We start from the raw sequence: 26902 nt of genomic DNA on the forward strand, positions 1-26902 counted from the left end.
ATTTCATATACTTTAAGACAAGGAATAGTTTTTAGTACAGTGGGTTTCTTCCACAATGAACATACTAGATAGTTTCTGTAGACTAAGTCAGAATAGACCTTTAAATGGCTTATTTCATGGTGTTCCTGTATTTTGCCAAAAAGGTAAATAATTTTATTTCTTCCTGTGCTTTTCAATATGATGAAATTATACTCTACAATTACTCTCAAGTGAAAACAATATTAGTTTTGACACAGATTGTCATATTTGAGTATTTTAAATGTAATTTAAAAAGCAAACAGCAATCTTTATGTGTAAAATTCTCTGATAAAAAAGAAGAAAACGCCCCCCACAGATAACTGCATTTAAATATAAGAATTTATGGCCAAGGTTAAGTTTGTATTGTTGTATTGCGGGAAGAAAATAAAATTTAGCAACTTCTTAAATGGTCATATTATTTATTAATAATCAGATTCAGGACCTATTTAGTTTTAATTATATTAATCAGTTAAAAATATTTCCTAGTGTTTAACAAATGCCAGATATTTTTTGAGGTCCTGTAAAAGCAGCAGTGATTAAGCCAGACAACACATAATACCAAATCTCATGGTCTTTTACATTTGAGAAGGATAATGGTAAAATCTGGGAGTCAGATAACAAATCACAACTATAAATTATAATACCACTACTACTAATATCTGGTCTTCTGTAGTGAAATAAAATAGAATGACATTATAAAGAGAGACTGCTTTCTAGTAATATACTTGTGTGTATATAAAAACATGCATTAAGTTTATTATAAATTTTATTGATAAAAAAGATGTCTAGCACACAATTTGCAAACAATAAAAAATATACAATACCCTATGTTGTAAATTCTATACGGCCAAATGGTTCTGAGCATTGCTGTCACTGACTTCTGATGAACTCTTGTATCTGTAGCCAAACTAGAGTTGTAACTGATAAACGAGTGTAATTTCAAAGTAAATGTTGATTGATATTTGTTTATTTTAATAAGAAAGTTGAAAATAAACCAACAAACACATATGTTGGAACTTCACTAGTTTGTCAGTGATGTAACTTCTTTGCTCTATTGCACCAGGGTTTCCAAATACTAGAATATATCCTCAATTTTTATGTTATTCAAAATGTAACAGGCTAGACACAACACGCTGTTTACTCTGCACTGACAAAGTTTTCTCCAACAATGTCTTATGTCTTATGTTATCATCAAAACATTAAATAAAACCTGACTTACAATGTTTACCAATGTCTATGGTATAAATACTCCCTACAGAGTTAATTTCAGGCTATTGATATGAATTCAGTGTATATGAAGTTGGGGGGAGATGTACAAGAACAAATCATTACACAATATTTCCATCAAACACATTCAATATACATGAAAAAAAACCCCAAGAGCATAGATAATAGTAAAATATAGTAAAATGATTAGGAAGTATGAGCTTTGAAAATTCACTGCATTTGCTTGTAATGCGATTTACTTAATTGTAGGATTACATAATACTTGTAGTAGTTGGTTTCAACAACTGGCAGGCAAAATATCTGAAAATTTAACAACTGGTTCTCACAAGTCATTGCAAGCTGACTCTAGCAACCTGGCTCAACATGGATATAGTGATATAAATGAGGCTGCAGATGTAAACAGGGACAGAGCTGGTATGGGCTTTATAAACCACCATAGGAAGTTTTTATTTCAATTGAAAGAATTTTTAAAAATCATTGGAAGGTTGAAATTAAGAGAGATGTATGACTCAATTTGTGTTTTAAAATGTTCAGTTTTGGGGGCGCCTGGGTGGCACAGCGGTTAAGAGTCTGCCTTCGGCTCAGGGCGTGATCCCGGCATTGTGGGATAGAACCCCACATCAGGCTCCTCCGCTATGAGCCTGTTTCTTCCTCTCCCACTCCCCCTGCTTGTGTTCCCTCTCTCGCTGGCTGTCTCTATCTCTGTCAAATAAATAAATTAAAAAAAAAAATCTTTAAAATGTTCAGTTTTGGAGTGCCTGAGTGGCTCACTTGGTTAGGTGCCAACTCTTCGTTTTGGCTCAGGTAGTGATCTCAGAGTCCTGGGATCCTGCCCTGCATGGAGCTATGGGTCTCCACACTCAGCACACAGTCTGCTTGTCCCTCTCCTTCCACCTCTGCCCCTCCTCCTCTGCCCTCCCGAACACCCGCACCCCCTCCCAGTCAAGCACATGTTCATTCACTCTCAAATAAATAAATAAATACATACATACATATCTTAAAATAAAATGTTTGTATTTAGTCCTCTGGAGAATTGACTTCAGGAATCTGAGACTAGGAAGGGAAGACACAGAAAGATCGAAGTCACTGTAAAAAATCTAAGTGAGAGATAATGAGGGCTTCAGAAAGAATATACTCATTGAAATGATGTTTTGAAGGTAGGCAGACAGGACTTACTGTTGGACTGAGGGGCAGGCAGCACCAGCTTTAGACCAGATTAAGAAGACCCATAAATCACATTCATAAGAACTCTTTTATACTTCTTTTTAGGTCATAAGAAGGTTTTTTTGAAATCTCAATAACCAAGGATAATTACCGAGAAAGACACAAGATGGCACTGAACTGTTCCACACAGCACAAGAAGAAAGTCTGAGAACTAGCTGTTGGGGTGGGGGTGAGGAGTAGAAGGTGAGGATGGATTAAAAATTCATAGTCTATGCAGTAGAAAATCGGAGGACAGAGTGGCTGTTTTTGTTTAAGATCACCTTTCTGCAATCACCTGGAGTCGATGTCTAAGCAGACTTCCCTCTCTCTCCACACTCTGATTAGAAAAGCCTAGAACTGCCTGGAAATCCTGACTTGGAAAAATGAGTTATGGAGGAGAGGCACTGTCCACCCTTTTCTCTCTAGAGTTTGATTATGTCATCCTGCCTCAGGGTGGATCCTGGGCTGAATCCAGCCAGTTTCCTGTCTTTTCCTAACCAAGCAAAACAGTCCTACCTTCAGGTTTATGAGGGTTGGCCCCACAAGGAGGGGAAGTCCTTTAGCTTCCAGATTTTAGGTTGATGGTGTCAGAAATCACAGCAATAGCCTGATTTGTAACTTTTAACTATGACATATGATATGGAGGATTCCATTTAAACTCCTATTCTAGGTCCCACAAACATTAAAGGCAATGTGAAAAGAAAAGGTAAAGGAAATAGAAAACCCAAGATGACTTCTTGCTCTTTAAATGAATAGTAGTATGATTCCCTTTGAACATCACACAAACCTATCTCAATTCAACAAATTTCTAATCAAAATCCAGTCATAAATTTTGGGAAGAATTTGACAATGTTTTAATTTTGTTATTGCTGCTGTTATTGTTATTGTTGTTAAGAGACAGAGAGATTACGCACAAGCTGGTGGAGATGGGCAGAGGGAGAGAGAGAGAATCTTAAGCAGGCTCTATGCCCAGTGAGGAGTCCAAAGTGGGGCTCGCTCTCAGGACCCTGAGATTCTGACCTGAGCAGAAATCAAGAGTTGTCCGCTTAACCAACTGAGCTGAGCCACCCAGGTGCCCCTATTTTAAAATATTTTAAGCCAATTTGTGAAAAAGAAGAATAAAAAGAAGGGACTGGTTCCTGCAGGTATTAAGCAATATTGCAGAGTCACAGTGGTATACTGGATTAGATACAGGCTAATGAACCAGTGAATCAGAACAAAAAGGCTATTAGTATATGGGAATTTGTCATAGAGGAGTAAAAGCACAAACCACTCGAGAGAGCTTACATTATTTGATAATGTGTATTGCAAAAAATGACTCATTTCATCTAAAGAGTGTTGTCTTTCTAACTTACACAAAAACTTCAAGTTAGTTTATTTGAATTCTGTGTACAATTCTTAGTGTGAAAGGTAAACTATTTATGATACTGGGTGAGGAATGGTTTCTGAAACACCTACAAATCACAAACCAAAAGGGAAAAATGGAGTATTTTTACTATACCTGATTGAAAGATTTCTGTCCAAACGTATCTTAAGGGGCAAGAGAAAGGAAGAAGACATACGTACAACTGAAAAAGGCAAAGGCTTATTATCAGCAGTTCTTACAACCTAGTGGGGAGAAGACAACCTGAGAAAAAAGTAGGTAATGACTATAAAGAGTCATTTTACAGAAGAAACTATCCAAATGTTTAATTAGTACTGAAGGAGTGTGTTCAATCTCACTAGCAATCAGAGAAATGCAAACTAAAACAAGATAACTACTTAATATCTATCAGGTAGACCAAAATCAGAAAGCTGGCTTCTACTGTCAGGCTTTGGATTAGGAAAGGAAGCTCTCTTGACCTCTTTGTTGTAGTGAAAATTGTTGCATCCATCCTGAAGGGCAATCTGTCCGTGCTTAGTGAAGTTACCTATGTGTGTAAACTTTTACCTCTCCCTTAACTGCCTAAAATAATCTAGACAGGGGATCTGGCCCAGAAGGAGAGATATTACCAGAGATAACTTTTTCTTATCTGAAAGACTTCTCTGCATGTCCTGGCAAACATCTGATTACCAAACATCTGCTCTCCTTATCTTCTTGTGAATTTCTCTCCTCCCTTTTTGAAGCCCTGGGCCAATATGCCATTCCCTAACCTCAGGACGGCATATAACCCTCAACTACCTGAATCTCTTTGGGTCTCATATTTTTATGGGCCTCCCATATATATAAAATCAAATTTGTTTTTTTTTTCTCCTGTTAATCTTACGACTAATTTAATTATTAGACCAGCCAAAGAACCTAGAAGGGAAAAAGGGAAGATTCTTCCAACACTACCACCAGCAATATTGATAGAGTTCAAGAATAGCACTGAGTGGAAGAATAAACAGATAAGATGAATAGCACAATACTACCTAGAAAATATTTTCTTTTCTTTTCTTTTTTTTGGTAAGGAAACATGTATGTTTAAGTAAACTTTGAAAGTTTGGAAGAATACACATTAAATACACTTAGAGTGGGGAAGGAAAAAGATCTTGAGAAAGGATGATGAAGAGTATGTATTATTTTTCTATTGCTGTAGTAACAAATTACCATTTATTAAGTGGCTTACAACAACACAAATTGTATTATCTTATGGTTCTGTAGGTGAGAAGTCTGGTGTGATTCTCACCGGGCTCCTTTTTGGAGTCTCTAGGGGAGAATTCTAGCTTCTAGAGGCCCCCTTCCTTCATCTTCACAGCCAGCAGAGGTTGCCCCTCTTCCTGCTTCCTTCCCTATTCCTCTGACTCCTTTTGCCTCCTACTTCCGCTTTTTGTTGTTGAAATATAATTAAAGTACACTGTTAGATTAGTTTCAGGTGTACAACATGATTCAACCCTTCTGTGTACTACTCAGTGCTCATCAGGGTAAGTGATGTCACTTAGTCACTATGTGTCACCACACAATGTAATTACAATCTTATTAACTATATTTCCTATGCTGTACTTTTCATCTCTGTCACTTAGCTATTTTATAACTGTATGTTTGCACCCTTAATTCTCTTCATCTATTTTACCCATCCCTCCTACCCACCTCCACTCTAGCAACTACGTTTGTTCTCTGCATGTGTAAGTCTGTTTATTTGCATCTGTTTGTTATACTTTTTTAGATTCTACAGATAAGTGAAATCATATGGTATTTGTCTTTCTCTGACTTATTTCACTTAGCATTATACCCAATAGATCTATCCATGATGTTGCAGATGGCAAGATCTATGTGCGTATGTGCGTATGTGCGTGTGCATGCGCAAATGGGTACGGATGTCACTCCTTTATCCGTATGTCAACTGAGGGACACTTGGGTTGCTTCCATATTTTGGCTATTACAAATCATGATGCAATAAACAGGGATGAATCTATCTTTTCAAATTAGTATTTTTTGTTTTTGGGGGGTAAATATCCAGTAGTGAAATCATTAGATCATATGATAGTGAGTGAAATACAACAGACTTTCTTCAAAGAATCTAAGATTTTTAATTTTTTTTTAAAGCTTTTATCCATTTATTCAACAGGGATAGAGACAGCCAGCGAGAGAGGGAACACAAGCAGGGGGAGTGGGAGAGGAAGAGGCAGGCTCATAGCAGAAGAGCCTGATGTGGGGCTCAATCCCATAACGCCGGGATCACGCCCTGAGCTGAAGGCAGACGCTCAACCGCTGTGCCACCCAGGCGCCCTTAAGATTTTTAATTTTTTGAAGAACTTCATACTGTCTTCCACAGTGGCTGCACCGATTTACAGTCCTACCAACATTGTACGAGGGTTCCCATTTCTCTGCATCCTTGCCAACACTTGTTATTCCTTATCTTTTTTATTCTAGCTTTTCTGACACGTGTAAGGTGACATCTCGTTGTGGTTTTGATTTGCGTTTCCCTGATGATGAGTGATGCTGAGTATTGTTTCATGTGTCCATTGGACATCTACCTGTGTTCTTTAGAATAAATGCACGTTTTAATCAGATTATTATTGAGTTTCTTTGCAGTTGAGTTGTGTAAGTTCTTTATGTATTTTGAACATTAACTTCTTTTTGGAATATATAATTGTAAATATCTTCTTCGATTCAGTAGGTTGCCTTTTTATTTTTTTAATGGTCTCCTTCACTGTGCAAAAGATTTTTTTGTGGGGGGGGGTAGTCCTAATAGTTCATGTTTGCTTTTGTTTTCCTTGCTGGAGGAGACATATCTAGAAAAACATAAATATTGCATCTCTTTGGCCTTTCTTTCATTTCCTTTTGGCTCCTCTGCCTCCTACTTACGATTTTAAGGATCCTTGAGGTTCCATTAAACCCACCTGTATAATCCAGAATATTCTTTCTACCTCTAGGGTCTTAACTTAATCAATACCTGCAAAGTCCTTTTTGCCATGTAAGGGAAAACATTCATAGGTTCCAAGGGTTAGAATACAGACATCTTTGGGTGGCCATTATTCTGCATGCCACAGGGAAAGATAAAAATAAGTAAAAATAAAAATTAAACAAGTTAGGAAGAGTGATGATAGTAATTATGACGCCCAATGAAGGATGAAATAAACTGAATTCTGTGTGCTTGAGGTGTTAAAATAGAAGAAATAGGGAAAAGGGGAGGAAAGGATGGGGATTTGTCAGCTGTGTCATGTGATGCTGAGAAGCCAATTAAAATAAGGATAGAGGAAACCATTATTGGATCTGGCAAAATGAAAACATTTGGTGAACTAAATGAAAGCAGTCTTAGTGTAGTGGTAGCAAAGAATGCAGGATTAAAGTGGATTGAGGAGAGAACGTGAGATGAGGAAATGATGAGAAAACACAATGTCACTTCTATAATATGTGGTTTTTATTATAAAAAATATCCTTCTAGTAAAAATGAAATGCCACAAAATAAGAAGCACATGAAAGTAAATTATTCTATCCCTTAATGGAGTATCATGAAATGCAACTATTGTAAGCACTTTCAAAGAGTATGTTTTTGAAATTTTAGTTGAAAAAAAAAGAAAGATAAACATTATAGTATAATCACAATTGCATTAAAAGAAATAGATGCATAGATAAAAGGATAGAAAATACGTAGAGATCTTATAGCGGTTGTCTTTAGTAGTTTGATATATTTATTTAAATTTTTTCCTGTTTTTCCAATATTCCATGATGAACATGATTTTTTTCACTTTCCAGAAATAATGTAAATTTTTAGACATACTAAGATTCTTCAAAATTGTTTTTGTTTGAACTAAAAAGAAACTGTAAATATTGTACTTCAAAATGTGTGTGTGTTCACAATAACCAAACTGTAAAACTTGATTGGAAATGCAACTAGGATTCATAACTGGGTCAGTCCATTAACCACAGAAAACTTAAATGAAACTTCTGGGCTATGATTTCCTCATTTGTAGGTAAGGGGATAGTAGATATCTCAAATGTTCCTTCTAGCTTAAACATTTATGAGAATATTCAGATTCAAATGACATTATTTTCATGTAGTCATCTTTATTTATATAAAAATCTATATAATCTACTCATATCAAAAATTATCAGAAAAAAAGGTGAATTCTCTTGGACTACTTCTAGTTATCAGAGTTTGTCAAAGTTTGGATGAATCTGCTACAACCCCATACGACCATCTCAACAAATACGGTCACAGGTATGGACAGACTAAAACATTTAACATGGTTTCAGAAACCTAACGAGCTATGCTACTGAAGTACTGGTGTATATACATGAGGCTCAACATATCCATGTGCCCGGTTGGTTCTTTCTTTACAGATTGTCTGCTTTAATAAGAGAGAAAGGAAGGCCATACTTGTAGCCGCAAGGGAACTTTGGAAAATCACCTAGTTCTTTTAGCAGAGAGCTCTCTCCAGAAACGTACAGAACTGCTCTCCAGATATCATGCAGCTGAACAGCACTCACATTTCATACCTTCTGGCCTTCCAATGACAGTTTTCCTATCATGATGACTTTGGAGTTTAGCTATGAGATGGGAGCAAATCAACTTTAAGAATTGAAGACTATCAATACTTCATTTCCAGTCCTTTCTCTATATCTATGTGTCCTGAGACACATCAGCCTTAAAGGATATAAAAATGGCAGCCTGGTGGGCATGGGATTATAGAAGGAACCATTACAAAGTCTGGCTAAGAGAGTAAACTACATGTGACTTGCCCAGCTGTCAGGGGAAAAAAAAAAATAGCATCTACCAGAAAATAGCATCTGCTCTACCCCTGCCCTCACTAACAGCCAGCTGTTTTCAGTTATTCTCACCTGCTGGCCAGGTTCTCTCAGGATGAACTCTTGCCAGGGGTGAAACAAAGACAGTCAAGACTGAGCAATCAAGCTACTGCAGTCCTTTTTGTGCTTCTGAGGCCATGAACTCCTTCTGCCCATCTTGCCCTGGACCTTTGGTTTCCTATGGTTCGCCAGGATGCCAGCAGTTCCTATGAACTTCAGAATGCCCCTCTTACTCTGCCTCCAATAATAAAGTCCTTCTAGTTTCTGCTTATCAAGCCTCTGGGTCATTATCTCCCCAGCTCAGTCCATCTGATCCTAATTACATTATGACTAAAGTGTGTGGCAATTTTTGTTTGTTTTCTTTTTGGAAATATTTCTTACAAATTTAACGTTTGATAAAAGTCTTGTGAAATTAATGTTGTATATTGTATCTTCTTTTCTACATCCAAGGATGCCCCTTACTGTCACTAATTGGTTGGAGTAAGCAATGGTAGATTTCCAGTATGCACAGATTTTCATCTCTTTTTCATTTCATTTCTCTCTCCTTTAAAATATCAACCTGTTAAGTTCTAATTAATCTTCAGGCACAATGAATTCAACTCGACAACTGTGCTGTATTCTCCAATCTTTTCCCTCGAGAATCTGCTATATTTAATCCAGTTTTAGGAAAGTGTTTAATAATTCTAATGTCTAAAACATACAGAAATCTTAGATTCCTTGAAGGAAGTCTGTTTTATTTCACTCAGTATTGGTGTTTTAAAATGTGGTATAGAAATAAAGATTTCAGACTTTGTGGCACATTGCCTGAGTTCAAATCCCAATTCTGCCATGACTTTGGACAAGTCATTTAATTTTTTCTGCCTCAATTTCATTGTAATGGTGCCTACATTATAGGATGGTTATAAAGATTAAATAAGTTAATATACATACATGCTTTAAAAAAAAAATACCCGGTATGTAGTATATTTTTAATAAGTAAGCTACTACTATCGCTGTTATTGCTCTTCATCTGTATCTTTGTTTTCTTCTTTGCTAAAAGTATCAACAATAGTTTCAAATTCATCATTAATAAATTATTATTTCAGTAACCTTATCAGACATTTGAATGAAGAGCAGTGCTTTAGAAATCATGATATTAGAAAATTCATTAATATGGACGTTCCAAAATATAGAAAGTAGATAACCTAACCATGTGACTTTATACATGGGGAACAAAGAAAAAATAGCGTTGTGGCAGAGATGCTAATGCTGGAGACAAAGGGAGAGCCCTCCAAAATCTATTTAGATATTATTCAGTGGTTCTTTTAGTCACTGAAGCTAGTAAAAGAAACAAGTGAAGACAGATAAAATGAAGATAAAGGATACAAGAGCTCTTAGAGAGATTATAATCCCAGTAATTGTAGTTTCCCAAGAATTTGACATACCATCCAAGCCTAACCTCATCCCACCATTTCACAGATGAAAACTCAGAAACACACAGGACACTGGTGCTGTCTTGTATCACGTGGTTTGGAACAAAACGAGTCAGAACCAGGACCTTGTCTTATCTAGAGATCCCATTTGCCACGTCACCATAACTGCTTATGTTTGAGATCTTAGGTTGGAACTACTATGGCTGCATGTTCAAAAGCGTCATCATATATGCATTTTACTGACAAGACTCCCCAAAGACTACTAAATTTAACTCTGGGTCTTAATTGGCTAGAAAAGTCCTTATCAATAACAAATTCTATCAACCTTCCTGGAGGTTTGCTTATTCTTTGTTTTACGACAGATGGCTTCTCCCTAATTAAGACTCCTTTCAGAATACAGAGATTATGCACTACACCTACAGAAAGCAAATCTCTTTTCTCCTAAGAGCCCCATGTTCTTAATATCCAAAGGAACTGAGGCAAAGGAGCTGAACATAATCCAGTCCTCCTTTTCCAGCTGAGCTTTCATTTCATACTTCACTACAGTTTCTCTAATCCCCACTTTCTCTTTGGGTTGCAGTGTATGGCGAGCACAGAGCACGTTTAAAATCCCTGCTGATCCGTTGAGATGCTACACAGTGCATGACAGAGTTTGGCAAGCATGTGCATTGAGACCTTTTTTTAAAACATCTAAATAAAACAGAGCCTGTGTTACCATCAGTTTTACTCTGTTTTGGAGGCCACTAAATCTTCTTGCTACTCCCAGGAGCGCCCCTTCATCGAACAGACATCATCCTAATTGGGATGTGACCAAACAGCTGGATTACAGTGAAGCATCACCCACCAGCTGAATTCCTTACACACACACATCCACACACATACAGTATCCCGCAGAAACAAGACTTACAAATGAATGCTTGAGCTCATTTCTCACTCTGACCCCTGGGGTCAATGATGTCAGAGAAACTATTTCTGAGAAGAGCTCTAGAGTGGGAGTGAACAATCAGGACCAACAGTAATGAGAGGCTCTTGAAGGTCACAGCTGTTGAGCATCTAATTGTAACTTGAAAAGCTGAGTCCCAAGTTATTAATGATCTTGCTGATAAACTTTTTTTTTTTTCCCACTCCAAGTCATATAAGCTCTTATTCTAACTTGGAAGATAAAGCAAAGAGCTGCTCTAGCTATAAATGCAAGACTTTTCCTGTCTAGATGCAGCTGTGCAGATCTGACTGCCTGCCTTCCTCACACGCTCAGTGTAAACTGGTGACCTTCATATAAATTGAGGCACGCCTTCTGATTCTAAGATCTCTCCTAAGGGAAGAGATCATCAACTCTGCCAAATATTTTGTTTTAGCTTGTTAGCTACTCAGTATTATAAAACAGACTGAATGAAATCAAATAAGTAATTTACTCAGAGAGCCACAATGATCCTTTCCTTACTTTATATGCATATGGCAGAAAACACAACACCTTCCTTTGAAACATGGACGCTATGTTATGTTTCTTTAAGTTGGGGTACGGGAGGTGGAAATAATATTTCCATAGACTAGCAAAAATTATACTGGAGGATAAAAAGAACTGTCTGCTTTTCTTAAAAATCACTAAGAACAAAGTAATGCAGACATGAGGAAATATAAGGTATACCATTAAAAAAATTGGAAAATATATCACATATGAGAATTCTATTCCAGAAAGCATCCCATATCCCCCAAGGATGATTTAAATCAGGTTTGCTCTCCTTCTTGCTTCATTTGGTCTACTGGTTTATAATTTCTTCCCAAGTAGGGGTTAAATCTTCATATTTCTCCTATTCTTCTAAACAGAGTCATTTAGTTATACACAGTAGGTTCACAGTAAATGCTTGCTGAATGAAGGAAATGAAATGCTTTAATTATAATGTCTTTCCAACTGGAGGGCTGTTCACTGTTCTCACCACAGCAAGCCACTAAGGTTCTTGAATGAACTCCTGAGGCTGTCACAGAATGATGCAACGCACTCACCTTTCCTCCTCACCCCCCCCCAACCCCCAGCAACCCTAAGGGAATTACTGAGCAGCTTCCTCCAAGCCCAGAAGCAAACAACCGAAATTGGGATCTGCAGCCTGTTAGCAAGACCTAAGTGAGACTAGGAGAAAAGCTTGGCTCCTGAAGGGTAGAGATGGGAGCAAATCAACTAATAAGATTTTACTGAGATTCAGATTTGTGAAAGAACATGTATGCAAACACATATCCTCATTCTCTATTCTTTTTTCTTTTTTTTTGCTTTATAGGGTCATCAGTGATACGTCCTGCAAGCATCACAATATTTTGTCAGCTACCCCTTGCGTTCATAGTTGGTAGTCTACAGATCACAAGTATTTTACTATTCGAATTTTCATTAATGTATCATTAAAGGAATATTTATCAAGTAAATATCATGAGCCACAGATAATATTAAGAACCCTAGCAAATACATGGTAAATAAAACACAGTACCATATCTCAAGACTTTTATAATCAGGGGGCGCCTGGGTGGCACAGCGGTTAAGCGTCTGCCTTCGGCTCAGGGCGTGATCCTGGCGTTATGGGATCGAGCCCCACATCAGGCTCCTCCGTTATGAGCCTGCTTCTTCCTCTCCCACTCCCCCTGCTTGTGTTCCCTCTCTCATTGGCTGTCTCTATCTCTGTCAAATAAATAAATAAAAATTAAAAAAAAAAAAAAGACTTTTATAATCAAGGAGGAAAAGGTGTATATATACATAACTATAATATGATAGTGTGATAAGTTTCCTAATACATTTTAGTGTCAAGCGTTGCTATCTACACTTAGATACTAATTCCTAGAAACTGCCAAGAATGCACAGATCAATACATTTCTAACATTCTTGCTTCTCCATACACCTACAAAAATGAAGAAGTTTCCTCCAAACCCAAGTCATTTAATCTTATCTATCAAATCTCCTGATATTTTTGCATTACCACAAAGGGCTGGTGGTACCATTCTTGTCAGTAGTGTCAGAACACCTAAGCAGGGGTTCAGGGGGACTTGAATAATGAATGGGGAGATCCCCATTCCCTTCAAACTAGAATAACATCCTACATGCAAAATTCCCAAAGGCAAAAATCTCTCTCTCCACAGTCTGTGTTCATCAAACTCAATGCCAAGCCACGGAATTTTCTAGCCATGACAAAAACTGAAATAAGCATTGCTTCATTAAAATGAAACAAATCACAAATCCATATAATCTGAGATTATTTCTTTTTTGAGGGTAGGGCAAACCCAGTTACTAGAATAAGATTTTCACAGTTAATCTTGAAAGACTCAGAGAACAGCTAATCAGCAAAAACAGTCAGAAATGCTATCCAAATTCTCTTCACTTCCCTTCCACATTTACACTAACCCTTCTGGGACAATTCATACATTCATGTGATTTTTCTCTCTGTAGGTGATATCCCAATCTGTTGCTAAAGATCTAATCTACTTTAATTCACATTATTCTCAAAATTCCTAGAGAACGGGCTCATGAACCCCTAGAAATTTATCATATTGAAAACTAAAATCATTACCTTCCTCAGAAACCAGTATTCCTTGCCAACTATTTAATTCAATGTACAGATAAGGAATTTAAGCATAGGTTGAACTCACAGCCATAAAATATTTTTAAAACCACATATAATGATTTCAAAGCCTTTTATTTAATATACTCCATTTTTAAAGAAATAATGAGAGTGCTTTTAGTTTTTCAACTTTAAAGTCTATGGTCACAATGTCTCAAATATTTTGCCCCAAGTATAAATTAAAAGTGTAATTTTGCACATTTCAAAGTAGTTAATGCATGCATTTATATTCAACTTGCATTTAGATCCATTTTTAAATGGAAAAATGCACTTGTCTTCAGGGTTGTAGTCCTATGAATAGACTCAAGAAGTAAAAAGCTTCATTTTTTTTCCCCATAATGTCAAAGAATTTTAGATTTGGCAAGGGCTTTACAAATAGTAGCCAACCCACTAATTTTATGGATGGGATATTATATAAATTACTTTAATTTACATAGTTCTGCAAGTAGCAGATGGTAGATTAATACTAAGGTGACTATATACATTATCACCCAAATCAGGACACTTTTGAGAATGAAAGAGGACACTATTAAGGATCTCTGCAGAATAACAGGTCTCTCTGGGAAAACCAGGACATATGGTCCGCCTAACTGTAACACATGCAACGTGTATTTGCCGTTTTAATTGAGAATAGTCAATCTGCTATAGAGACAAGACACAAACGGGATAGATAAAACTTATGTGTTACATATACATAATGTATAGGCAGGTAATTTGGGAGGCATAGGCAGAATCATAAAATGTATTAAGAATAGATAGTAAGTTAGTAACTCACAGACATAGAATTAATGGAACACAGGTCTATTAAACATCAATACCAAGAATGGAACAAATAAGAGTGTTACTTAGAATAGGAAGTGAAGACTCTAGGCCTTCATAAATCCCAGATCACATCACCTCTAGATTAATACTTATTTATCCCTAAATCTTCTGCCCTGAGGACATCCATTATGGCCTCTCTCTGACCTCATGGAGTCTCTGCTTGGGAATAGATATAAGCCATAGCAGCACAATATATTTAACAGTGAGTTACACCTGTGATCAGGTATACAAGTACCTGCATCTCTCCAACAAAGTAAGCCAGTACTACCTTCAGGCACCTCCAACTACTGAGCTTCCTTGCTTATCTTTGTAACCACACAATCAGGAGAATTCGCTGATGAAGCAGAAAGTAAATTAGGATACTGCAACACTGTATAAAACAGAATTAATACATGATCCTTCAATTCATCCCATGGAACCCTATGCTAATTGTGTACATCTACCCTACAGCTCCTCCTTGGCTTCCCACTACAGAATAAATAAATCACATGATTCCAGAATCTTGTCATCTTGGTCTGTGAGCCTTTCAGTTTCATGACCTTAGTTATAACTTCCCTGGTAGTTTACACAGAGGTTATTATTCTTTGATATAAATTTCCACAAAACAGAACATATCTCCAAAATCTCTTTAATTTATTACTCATTCAACAAACATGAGTACATTTCAGAGAGCATGCTCAATTTTGGGTGCTTAGAATATAAAGATGAGAGACACAGTGTTTGTTAATAAACAGAGCCCAAGGAAGAAAACAGATGAGTCAACAGACAAGGTATGATAGTGTTGTCATACCTTAGCCTCCAGGGACCAAGGAAGGCTCCCAGAGGAAGTGACACCAGACAATATAGAACAGATCAAAAAAGAGAAGAGAAAAGTAGCCTCACTGACACATTACTTACTGATGCTATAACATTTTTTAAGTAACTGATACAGATTAACTCATTTAATACAACAACTCTATGAATTATTAGTTATTTTTCCTATTTGAAAGATGAGAGCAGCTTGGAGAGGTCAGGCATCTAGCAAGTAATGGAGTCCAGATTGAACACCAGACATTCTGGCCCAAGAAGCTATCCTCTTTATCACTAAATTACACTGCCTCTTACCCCAAATGCCAAGAACTAAAATATGACTGGGAGTTAGAAAGGCAAAAAAGGGAGAGAAAAGCATGGCAGTGAAAAAACCAAAAGCAACAGAGATAGACGTGGCATGGGTATAAGGAGTAACTGTAAGATGAAGCTGTTGAATTAGGAAGGGCCCAGAAAATAAGATTACTAAAGCTCTTACCAAAATACCTATGGTGTTTCTTGTCACGTGGCTGCATAATTCAAAGTCTATATCACAGTCTTGTATGAGGAAAACAAGCAAACACCTTATATGGCATGAAAAACAAAAGCCAAAACAAGCCTTGACACTTTCGAGTAATAATAATTTTCTTTAGATTTATGGTAACATCTCATAAACATTTTACATTCTCTGAACTACAACACAACACAAATAAAGATTTTAACAGAGTATATATATAATCTAAAGTAGAGTTCTATCCATGCATTACCTAACCATTTCTACTTTGTTTAAATTTCACACGTTAATTATTATCTGCAAGCCTATTGATATGCACTTGTATATTCATATATGTCAACTAAAAATGGGAGAGATGCAAAAATAGATATCACACAAGTAGCTCTTCCACAATACTATGTTGTAGTAGACGTTTATTTTAAGATGGTAAGTAGATTTGTAAACAGGAGAAATAAAATACAGGTAAGAAATAAACCAGCAAAATATATATCTTTATATGCTATTCAAATAATTCTGTTAGACTCTCTTCCCATTAAAAATAATCAAATTATTTTTCACCTGCTATAAGTAATTACATTATTTAATATGGGCAAAACCAAATTTATAATTATCATATGAACAAAATGGTACATTTATTTTTTCCAGACGTGAAACTGTGGGGTTGAATTACATTCACAAGATCAACAGTTTCAAAGAAAATTGAAAAGTCAATCTTTTTGAATTCCTAAGATTTTAAAAAAGTAAAAGTTTTAATATATTTACTTTTTAACATAGAAATGAAGGTGGATATAAATATTTTTGCATCTAAGAAAATGCATTGGAAATAATGTTAATTTTTTTCATATTTTAAGCCTAGCTTTGATAAACATGTCATTAATGACAAATATTTTTGCCATAGTATAATTCCTAAATTCTAAAATGATTTAAGTATTTAAACAAGTCTTCATCTTCTTTTTTTGGCTATAGACTACTTATAAATATATTTAAATTAATTCAATTAAAACTCATTACAATATATAATATTTAGTTTAATTATTAATTTACAAGTCTGATCCAAAAATATTTCAGTGTTTTTATCTTAATCTCCAGCAGTATTACAACATCCAAAAATAAAATTTTTAAATTTGTACTACATACTTTTAATATGTGTTCACTCCAGCATTACTTTAGCCTGATGTATTATAATTAACTAATGATCAAAAAGGAACAGGGAAATGCAATCCCCAAATAGGAGAAAATCACTAAACTTAGTCATACTTCCTTAATTCCACTGTATATGCTCATAAACCAAATCCCCTATTATTTGCTATATTTATACATAGGACATTTAAGAAAGATCACGACATCAATAATTTATCATTGAGACTCAAAAACACTTTCATTTTCTCATCCATTTAGCTCATGCACTGTCATCATTATGTATATATGAACTTTCCATGGATTCCCATTAGCAGAGGCTGCCAGAGGGGCAAAGCATGAAAAAAGTTGGGAACTTTCCTTTAATTTACCAATTGTGTCAACCTATGATTTGACCACCTTCAATAGCTTATAATTTTCCCTTCCCTAAATGTAGGTGTATCCCCAGGATCTCTCGTTGCCTATTATCTTCTCTGCTTTGGGTAATCTCATAAACCCCCATGGCCTTAATTATCACCTTTATGTTGAAAACTCCTAACTTTATTACTAGCAATAACTTTTCCCTTGATATTTAGATTCATATTCCAGAGTTTGCCTGACCTTTACACCTCTAATCCAGTATTTCGAAGACCAAGCTCACCATTTTTTCCCTGAAAACCAAAGCTTCCTCTTAACATCCTAATTCTGTGAATGGTACCAACCCAGTCACCAAGGCATCTCTGATTCCCTCATCCTCACTTCCTACATCCAATTAACCAGTAACCAAGCACTGTGGATTCAGTCTCTGTGCACCTCTCACACTGTTCCTCTTCTTTCCACCCCCATTGCTATCTCTCCAGCTCAGACACTCATTACCTTCTGCCCTACGGCAACAACCTAACTGATCTTCCACTTTCAAGTCCCTTTCTACCCTAAAGTTTCCCATATAATCCTGACAGTTTCTACACTGCAACTCTGATCAAGAGCTTCTAAAGAATCCCAACTGCTGACGAAATTATGTACAAAGTCTCACCCGGACATTTAAGACCCCCTACAAAATGGTTACAACCTACCCTTCAAACTTCCTGCCCCACTACTTCTTTCCTCATGATTGTATTGCTGGTTAAACTACACTCTTCACTATTGGATGAAAATAAAATTTTGTTCACATAATTCACCCTCCCATCCTCCAGCACCTCCCACCTATGCTTTCAAAGGATCAGAAGGATTTTCAGGAGTTAGTTAAAACACCACATTATCTAAGAATGCTTTACCCATCCTCCCTTTTCTTCTATACCCATGCCACACCAGGGATGCCATCTCCTCCTTCTTAAAAGTACTACAGCACTTGCGTGACACCACATTTCACCAAATCATAGTCAAATGCATACTGGTATGCTTATTCTCCCTGTCTCCGGCAACAGACTACAAATCCTGGAGGAAAGGAACTGCCTTACACAGGGTTCTATGTAAATTACAGGCACAAAGTGTGTGAATTAAATTAACTTGAGTTGTTTTCTCTTCTAAATATTTATATTTATATACTCAAGCTGTCAACCCATAATGTGCCCAAAATATAAGGCCAGTATTTTAGAACATTACTTTGTCTCTTCCTCAACCTAAACAAAAATATTAACAAGTACTAAATAAATTCACTGAAAATTCTTCATGGATCTTCCATTACATATCTCTGGTATAAACATTACAAAATAAAGAGCCAATTAAAAAGGGGGGGTTATTAGTGGTAGGTATCGCTTATTGGTCTCAAGGACTATATGCTTAATCATATTTAATGTATTTATATATGATACTTAATCATTACAACAATATATGTAACTTTTGTTATCACACTATACAGAAGCGATAAAGTTTTTTTTAAACATAAGAACTTGAACTTGGTTAAGACTATTTATAAAAAGTAAAGCTGGGAATGAACCCAATCTTTCTGACCCTAAAGCACAGTTAGTAACAGTAATTCCATACTACTATTCTCTGTATCATTAAAAGCAAAATGGTGAAAAATTAAAAATATGTGTAATAACCAAGAAAAGGAAATTGTTTCTCGGGAAGCAAAAGTAGTGAGGGAAAAGTCATCAACTTAATTAACCATACATATAAAAGAGAGAAAGAATAGAGTGCCTGGCCAAGTTTCTGTATTTCTGGACTTGAGACTATATGAAGAATGCAGAATCTAAAAACACAGACATAAGCCGATCTATGAAAGTATGAAGTTTTATGCACAGCACCTGTCCTGTCCTTCCCTTTCATCTTCATTTAGGGTTAAGGCTTCATAAATACAATGGAAGTTTCCTCTGTATGTGGGATACACTGCAGATCTCTTTAACTACATACACTGTTTGAGTTGAAAGGAAAAGGAAGAGAAAGGAAGGGATTTACTTGTAATTGACTAATTTATTCTTAGAAGTATCTGTCATTGGTAGTGTCAAATTTGCTCCTTTGGGACATATATACAATTATTAGCACGTGGCAGATACTCAATTAATGACTTAATGAAACCACTGGTGATACATTCCTAATTAAATCAAAGGAACAAAACTTTTTTTTTTGCCTAAATATCAAAGTTTAGCTTCTATTTCCCATTTTTCATATTCTTTGTAATAAAAAAAATCTAATGGTGAAAATATAATTTCCATAAGCATTTTGAGAAGCTACTCACATACTTCTCAGATGGAAAGGGAAAATAATTTACAGTTTATGCCAAAAGAAACAAAAGAATTTATCATATTTTCCTGTAAATTCTTGAAGGCTAAACTCACTAACACATTTATTTTCAATTGGATTCATCATTCTGGTATTTATACCATTTGGGAAAGAAACACGCTCCTAAAGAAAGGCTTTGAAATCATGTTTAGGGCAGTGAGGTTTATTTCATTTATTTTTTTTTTTTAACTTCTGTGCCTTACCTATTTCCATAGAGGCCTATTACCCTTCTTCTCACATAAAAGTATAATATGGACTTACAAGTATATAAGAATTCTAAAGAGTGATGAGCAAATAATGTGAAATACGTGTTTTGCATAATAATTAGACCTGACATTTTGTCTCTAGTAGCAAACCTCACTGAAATACAAATAAAAGTGAACAGGGTCTTTTATCTGCAATAATACTACAGTAATACAAAACAAGAAGCTACCACAGCACTTTGAAGGCCACACTATACTGTTCTCTTGCAGTAACAATTACATCCAGAAGGTTGAGCTTGTAGAACAGAGGGTTTTCCATTGCTATAGCAATATTAATCTCTATTCTTCTGTGACAAGTTCCTTCATCCCCATATCTCCCTACGAATTCCTAGATTTTACCTACTTATGTCAGACTGCAATGCAAAAACAAAATTAGAATAAGCTTTTCCAAAAATTTGGGAGTAGGGGAGTAAGAATATGAGAACAAGCCAGAAGGATAACTTATCAAAGTCAATATAAGTAACATTAACAAAAACATGGTAAGAGTAACATGGTCTCAGATTTTCCAATGATCATCAGTTATAGCAAAGGCAAACGTAAAAGAGAAACTGTTTACCGCATGCCCATGTTTAACTTTCAGGACATTCTAGTTGAGAATCAAGAGAAGGACAGGAATTGTTCTGTCAAGAATAGGGCTTGGGATGGGTGAATACGAAAGAAAATCAATACAATTCAGCCCTACATCGAATTTTTAGCTAAGCTGAAGAGGACTCCGGTGGCATAGGACATTCCAACCAGCAAAGATAATATCATTTGCAAAGACAGAGAAAGGGGCATGGTTTGTCCGGTAAGCTGACAGAACCTCCACGAGGCTGAAGAATAAGACATGTGGAAATGTAGTCTGAGATAAGAGAAAATGTGTTGCCTACTAATCGTATTTACTAGGTGTATGTGTTCTGGACCACAGGTTTTAAAGCATCTCACATTTACCACTCCCTGTTCCTCATTTATTCTAGTGGCCACTGATTTGCCCTATCATGTTGGTGAGTTCATGGTATATAAAAGAATTGACTCCATTCCCAAATCATTTTGTTAAACAAGTAACCTAACAAATGAGTTTTTGCCACCCTTTCCCTGCCACTATCAGTTTGTTATAATACCGTTACATGTACCATTAGGTGAGCTCTTCAACTGTGATCTTAGATTTATGACTTTAAAGATGCTTATTTTTCTTAGTGCAGCTTTGATTTTCTAGGTTCTTAACCACTGAGAATATCAGGCATCTCTTTAAGAAATAGCATCACTTTACAATGTCATTAAAGGATATGCTATTCTAATAATCAGTTTTAATTAGGCAAGAGTATAAATCAAGATTCATTTTTGAGGTACTCTCAAAAGACACATGAAGATTATATTTTGTTATTATTTTATTAAACTGTGTGTCATGTCATGCTGTTAATGAGTACAAATATGAGCAGATTAGTCTCCTGTATTCTTCCAAATTTTGACATGGAACACTGTACTAAGAACTGAATGAATGTCAAATATATCTAGCCAGAGGATCAACTGTCCTAACTGTTCAACCTGTTTCCCGGCCATAGTACTGAGAAGTACGTATTGCAAATACACATGTATAAGTATTCTGTCATCTGTTTCATGGCAACACAGGAAAGCTCAGAATCAGATCTCATCTTGCTTCCACTCTAGCCCTGCTAGGTATTACTGGGAAGTAGAAGGAAGGATTGAATAAAAATCCTAGCAGATGCTCTTTTGTTACAGAGTATCTTATCGTACCTAAACCAAAACAGAACGCCTCACAAAGAATGGTAATAACATTTTTTTTCTTTTTGATGAGAATAACTCATGATCAACAAATAGCATTTTTAATTATCTTTTTTCCCCCAGATTTGTGTACTGTATTTAAGCTATGAGTTCTTAAACTGGGGGCCAAAAAGTTAGGTTTCTATTCAAAGGAATGTGTTGAAGAAGTTACTTGTACATGTTTGGATAATAACACCATCATTCCTTACTGACATTCTCTGTTTCATCTTGTCCTTCTTATCTCAGCAAGTGGTCCAATCATTCATCATGCTATCTTTTAAGCCAGAAACCTGATTGTCCTCTGAGTTTTCTTCTGGCCTAGTCACATATTCCGTGAATCTCTAACTCCTGTCAATTGATCCTTATTATCACTAATGCCACTCACTCCTTGAGTCAGGGCTACCATCATTTCTTACTTGAGTCAATAGAAAAACCTTCCCATCTCCAGTCTTGAAGTCTCTAGTTCATTGTTCAAATGCAGACAGCAGGTCAGTCTTTGCTTCACGCCTGTAAGATTTATTTAATTGTTCCCTCACTGCCATCAGCAAAATTCTCAACTCTGCATACCACTGTATCATGCCATCCTGATCAGATCTTTAACCACTTCTCCATATAATTTCTGCTCCTACATTTAGAACTCCCTCTCAAACATCGGCAGACCAAATCTTGTGTTTATTACCATTTTACAAACAAGATTCTTGGCCTTTTTGGTTACAGGGGAGAGGTATCCTCTAGCAAGCATTTGCCACACTGTACTTTCTTCTTGTGTCCCAATACTCACTGAGAGATCAAAGTTCGAGTTTCCTGTTTGTGTCTTCCTAGCACTTAAGCCAGTACCCAGCAGGCATTTATACTCAATTCAATGTCATTGAAAAAATAAATTAGGGCAATAATGAATAATGGAACATCCAGTATTTTATAATTCAGATTAACTTTAAAGGCTGAATTTGTTTAAAGTAACAAAACAATCAAATGGAGTTTTCTACTTGCTTATAATTATCATAAAAGCATTCCCATTTATAAACATAAAAACCCAAGAGTGGGGAAAATGAGGGGGAAAAAAAAGTGATGGTAGAGTTTGATGTGATTCTCCAAAAGGACTGATAGAATACACAAGTCCCTTGTAAAAACATTTAGGCTCTTGCAAAGGTAGGCTTTAAAATGAGCACAGGGTAGAGTTTTTATGACTTGTCAAGACTGAAATGCTTTTGCTGTATTCTGAGAGAACACTCCTGTGAACCCTGCACACTACATGTATGGCTTGCAGGAGGGTTATTCATAGATCATCTCGAACTTCTTATGCATCTGCAGGAAAATCACAATTAAAGCAAGGAAAATCCTGATAAAAAAACACATTTACATTCCTTTGGCTTCAAGGAAAAGTCTTGATATCTAGTCATTAACTGGGCAATCTGCCCTCAGACTTCCTTCTGCCTTAATATGCTAAAGAGAAACATGTCTTCTGAGAACAATGTTTTTAAACTCTTTATGCTTTGCTGCTCTACTGTGAAGTCCTAATTCCTATGAATCCAAACACTCATTAACTCTTAAGAACCGTTATTAGCTTTCCTGAGTCAAATGAACATAAAATTTTAAAAAGGACAAAGTTTAATTTCAAACCAATAAAAGGATTTTTTAAAAATGTTTTTAGGGTTGCTTTTGTTGGGTTTCTACTTGCTTGTTTTGCTATCTATAGGACAAATACAGAGGTTAACATTTTAAAAAGGAGTATCAATTTGATTTTTCAATAAAAAATTACATTAATATCAGTATTTATTATTTATATTGATTTCTGAGTTTTCTGTATCTTAGAGTATCTTGCTTCTGTAACAAACTTGTTTTCATTGAGAAAGGTAGAGGTAGGGAGAAGGGGAGGGAGCCAGAGTTCACCAGAAGTTTTCTTGTTTGCATTCTTTCCTGTCTTTTCAACTTGAAGAGCTCAAAGTAATGTGGTATTCTTTCACTTTCATTTTGGATATGTGTCCAAGCATTCTAGCTATACGTATTATCTTCTATATCAGGAAAGATGATGCTCCTATAATATTTACTGATTTTTTCTTTAGGGAGCACTAGAAGATGACCTTCAGGTACTCTTTACCTTACTGATAAAATTACTTATGCACAAAAGCAACTTTCAAAACATACTGTCTCATTGTAACAGATTAACATGATTCTGTAGGCTCCTTTTAAAATCACATGACGTTTACCTCAGTCCCCACTTACGAGATCAAATAAGGTTGCCTTATACCTATGCTTTCTTTTCTGTCTAAAGCAAAAATATAATGAAATTTTCCTATTCGTAAGTTGAGAGAAAAGCATGATTTAAAACCCATTACTACACTGAAACCTGCCACATACATGGCAAAAAGTAAAAGGAAGTAACACAGAAAAATCTTATTAAGCTATAAATGTTGGGGAACATTTAAATTCAGTCAACTTCTTAGTAAAAGTTCTATAGGAAAAACTTTTCTAACCGACTGATATTCTGAATTTTTTCCCTCAAAACTGAATTGCCAGCAGGTAATGTATATGTGTGTATATGTTAATGTTAGTTGCTGGTTTGAACATTTATAACATTTACTCGAAAATTAAACTTCATTTTTGGATTTCTTCTTCAGGAGAAAGAGAGACTATGATGAATGTTCATGCACTGGAGTAAATTAAATAATATTAATTTTATGTTATTATTTTACAACATAAGTCAAAAGCCAACATCATGAGGAAAACTTTGTGACTGTTGAAGCACATTCTGTGAAAAATATGACTGTATCCAATTAAGACAATTTCAGGTTTGAAATAGTAATACAAAACAGAAAGCAGAAAAAAAAAAGTTCCTAAAGAATGTTTACTCTACACTTTCCTTGAATTTACTGAACACACTAGAGTCAATCTTACACGCTTCTGTGGAAGCATATGCGCTCCCCCATGACTAATCATCAACACAAGGGAGAAACGCTAATCTGAATGGAAAGATTCTAGGCCGTTGATTGAACGAGGTGACTGAGTGGACAGAGCCACCATGAGTGCCAAGTCACCCTCACTCTTTCTATGTGGCTGCAGTAACTGAAGAGGTAGGTTTAACTCTCACGTGTCAGAATTGAAAAATCCATCTCAGATGGATTTATGATACATTTCTCTTGGTCCCTGAACTGAAAACCAAATATTCCAACTTATTTTACTAGAGAATACAGTTATGGGGTTAAGAAGATAAGCTCAGTGGTATTTATATTCCTTTGCCAGTATTTCTTGTATAAATATCCCCTTGAAGAAATTATGGGGTAGGAAAGGTGACAGAGTTTTAGGAAAAGACTTGATAATTATGGTTCCCCAACCAAATGCTTCCCAGCCCTTTTCATATAGCATACACAGGAAACTATTAATATATAATATAATTAAAATATATGCATATTGCATTCATATAAATTTATCATTTGTTAAAAAATTATCAATGAATAAACATGAACATATATGAATATATATTACATATATAAAATATATATTGCATATATGAAGATATGTATTACATATCATATTTATTACATCGTATTCCCTGGAGGAAATAAGAGGGATAGGAGTACCTGTATGGAGTTTAGTGAGAAAAATTACATTGCCTAAGAATTAGATAAAGTAATGGGGTAAAGAATAGTATTGAATTTTGTGCAAATATTATATTTCTCACTACTGCTTCAAGAGATGGATGTCATTCGCTGCATTTGCCAGCTGCAAAGACAGTATTATAAAGTACTTTCAACATTTCCATAAGAAAATTAGGTTGCTTCTATAACTGCCACTTTTCTATCGGATTTTATGCTTTAAATGAATATATACAATTCCCAACCAAGATGTTTTCATCATACTCTCCTCAAAATCCTAACACGCAGATGATCAGAAATGTTAAAACTTGTCTTTTACAACCACCACATTTTACAATAGTTGAAATGGTCACTAAAAGTAACTTTAAGTTTCCTGTGATAATGCAGAGGTATTTCAAACCCATTCAGAAATTTAAAGTCAAGCCTTCTGACATAATGAGGAGGCTCTAGCGTAGAACAAGCATGCAGTGTTGAAACGACTGGCTAGGAGACCACTAAACGCAAACATCAGCCACAATGAGTGGATGCTGACAGTAAATAAATGAGAAGACACATTTGGGGCACTGCCTGGGGCTAAGCCGTCCAGGAGTCCCTGCCCAGCAACCCCCAACCCCCTCACCCCACCGCTGGCCGCACCTTGGGCTGCACTCTGGGCTCCTTGGGCACCTGGACCACGACCTCCTCTGGTAGCTCCACGGGGCCCTTGTCCACGATGAGTAGTGGCACGCTCTGCTGCTGGTTGCTGAAGGAGATGTCTGGGTGGTAGAGCGCCTCCTGGGCTGCGCTCAGCATGTCGCAGGGGAGCAGCAAGGGCTGGATGTCGCTCACTGTGCTTGCCACCTGCGGGGACCGCAGGGCGCACCATCAGACTCCGCTCAGCTCAGGCTGGCTGCAGAGGAGCCCAGCTAGAGGCTATTCCCAAGGCTGCTCTCTGCTGCAGGCCATAGTCCCTGGACTCCAGCCACCCCAGGCCCCATTCAGATAACCCTGGAGCGGAGGAGAATACATTCCCCGGTCCCTAGTGTGGTATGGACTGTGTATTTCTATCTTAGCTAAAGCTAAACAGTATCTTAAGTAGGTCAAACACCTCGACCTAATCCCTAGCAATAATTGGAAAATTAGACGTAATGATTGAAAAAAGAGAAAACTACTTGAAAAAAATATAAATGTTATATTTTACAGATTCACAAGCATTCTGCTGTAAAATTATAGCCATCAATATCTGTAAGTATAAATAAAAATGTTACTGAACTAAGTACACACAAAAAGCTTGATAAGGTAAAGGGTGCCGAATGTTTCAGAGAGGTGTTTGTTTGTTTGTTTGCATATTTATTTATTTTATTAGTTTTGTCTTGTTTGTTATGTTGTTACACTTACATGGATTGTTTTATATTTATATGTTTCCGGTCACTTAACATTTTTTGAAAGGTACTGTATTAAGATCTGTGATGAACATTAAGGTGAAAAGGATACTCATACATTTTTGTCATTTAAATACACAGTGATTTTACTGACAAATGGTACATATTACATAAATGAATAAATATGGAAGACCAAGACAATAATGAAAAAATAAAACTGCACACATATGATTTTTTAAATAATTCACAAAACAGTCATACATTATATGCTATGAAAAACAGAGCTATTTAAGTACAG

At 36.0% G+C, this 26902-nt stretch overlaps 1 protein-coding gene across 1 annotated transcript in view; it reads right to left on the reverse strand.

Annotated features, from left to right (window-relative positions):
- ADGRL3 (adhesion G protein-coupled receptor L3) overlaps positions 1 to 26108 on the reverse strand; it is a 482854-nt gene extending 456746 nt beyond the window's left edge. Inside the window, exon 1 of the mRNA XM_040624907.1 lies at positions 25880 to 26108. Coding sequence (XP_040480841.1) covers positions 25880 to 26108 — 229 coding nt within the window. The remainder of the gene's footprint in view (positions 1 to 25879) is intronic.
- Between the last annotated feature and the right edge of the window lie 794 nt (positions 26109 to 26902).

Source organism: Ursus maritimus, unplaced genomic scaffold (assembly GCF_017311325.1).
Source record: "Ursus maritimus isolate PB19 unplaced genomic scaffold, ASM1731132v1 scaffold_8, whole genome shotgun sequence".
In the NCBI taxonomy this organism is placed as follows: domain Eukaryota; kingdom Metazoa; phylum Chordata; class Mammalia; order Carnivora; family Ursidae; genus Ursus; species Ursus maritimus.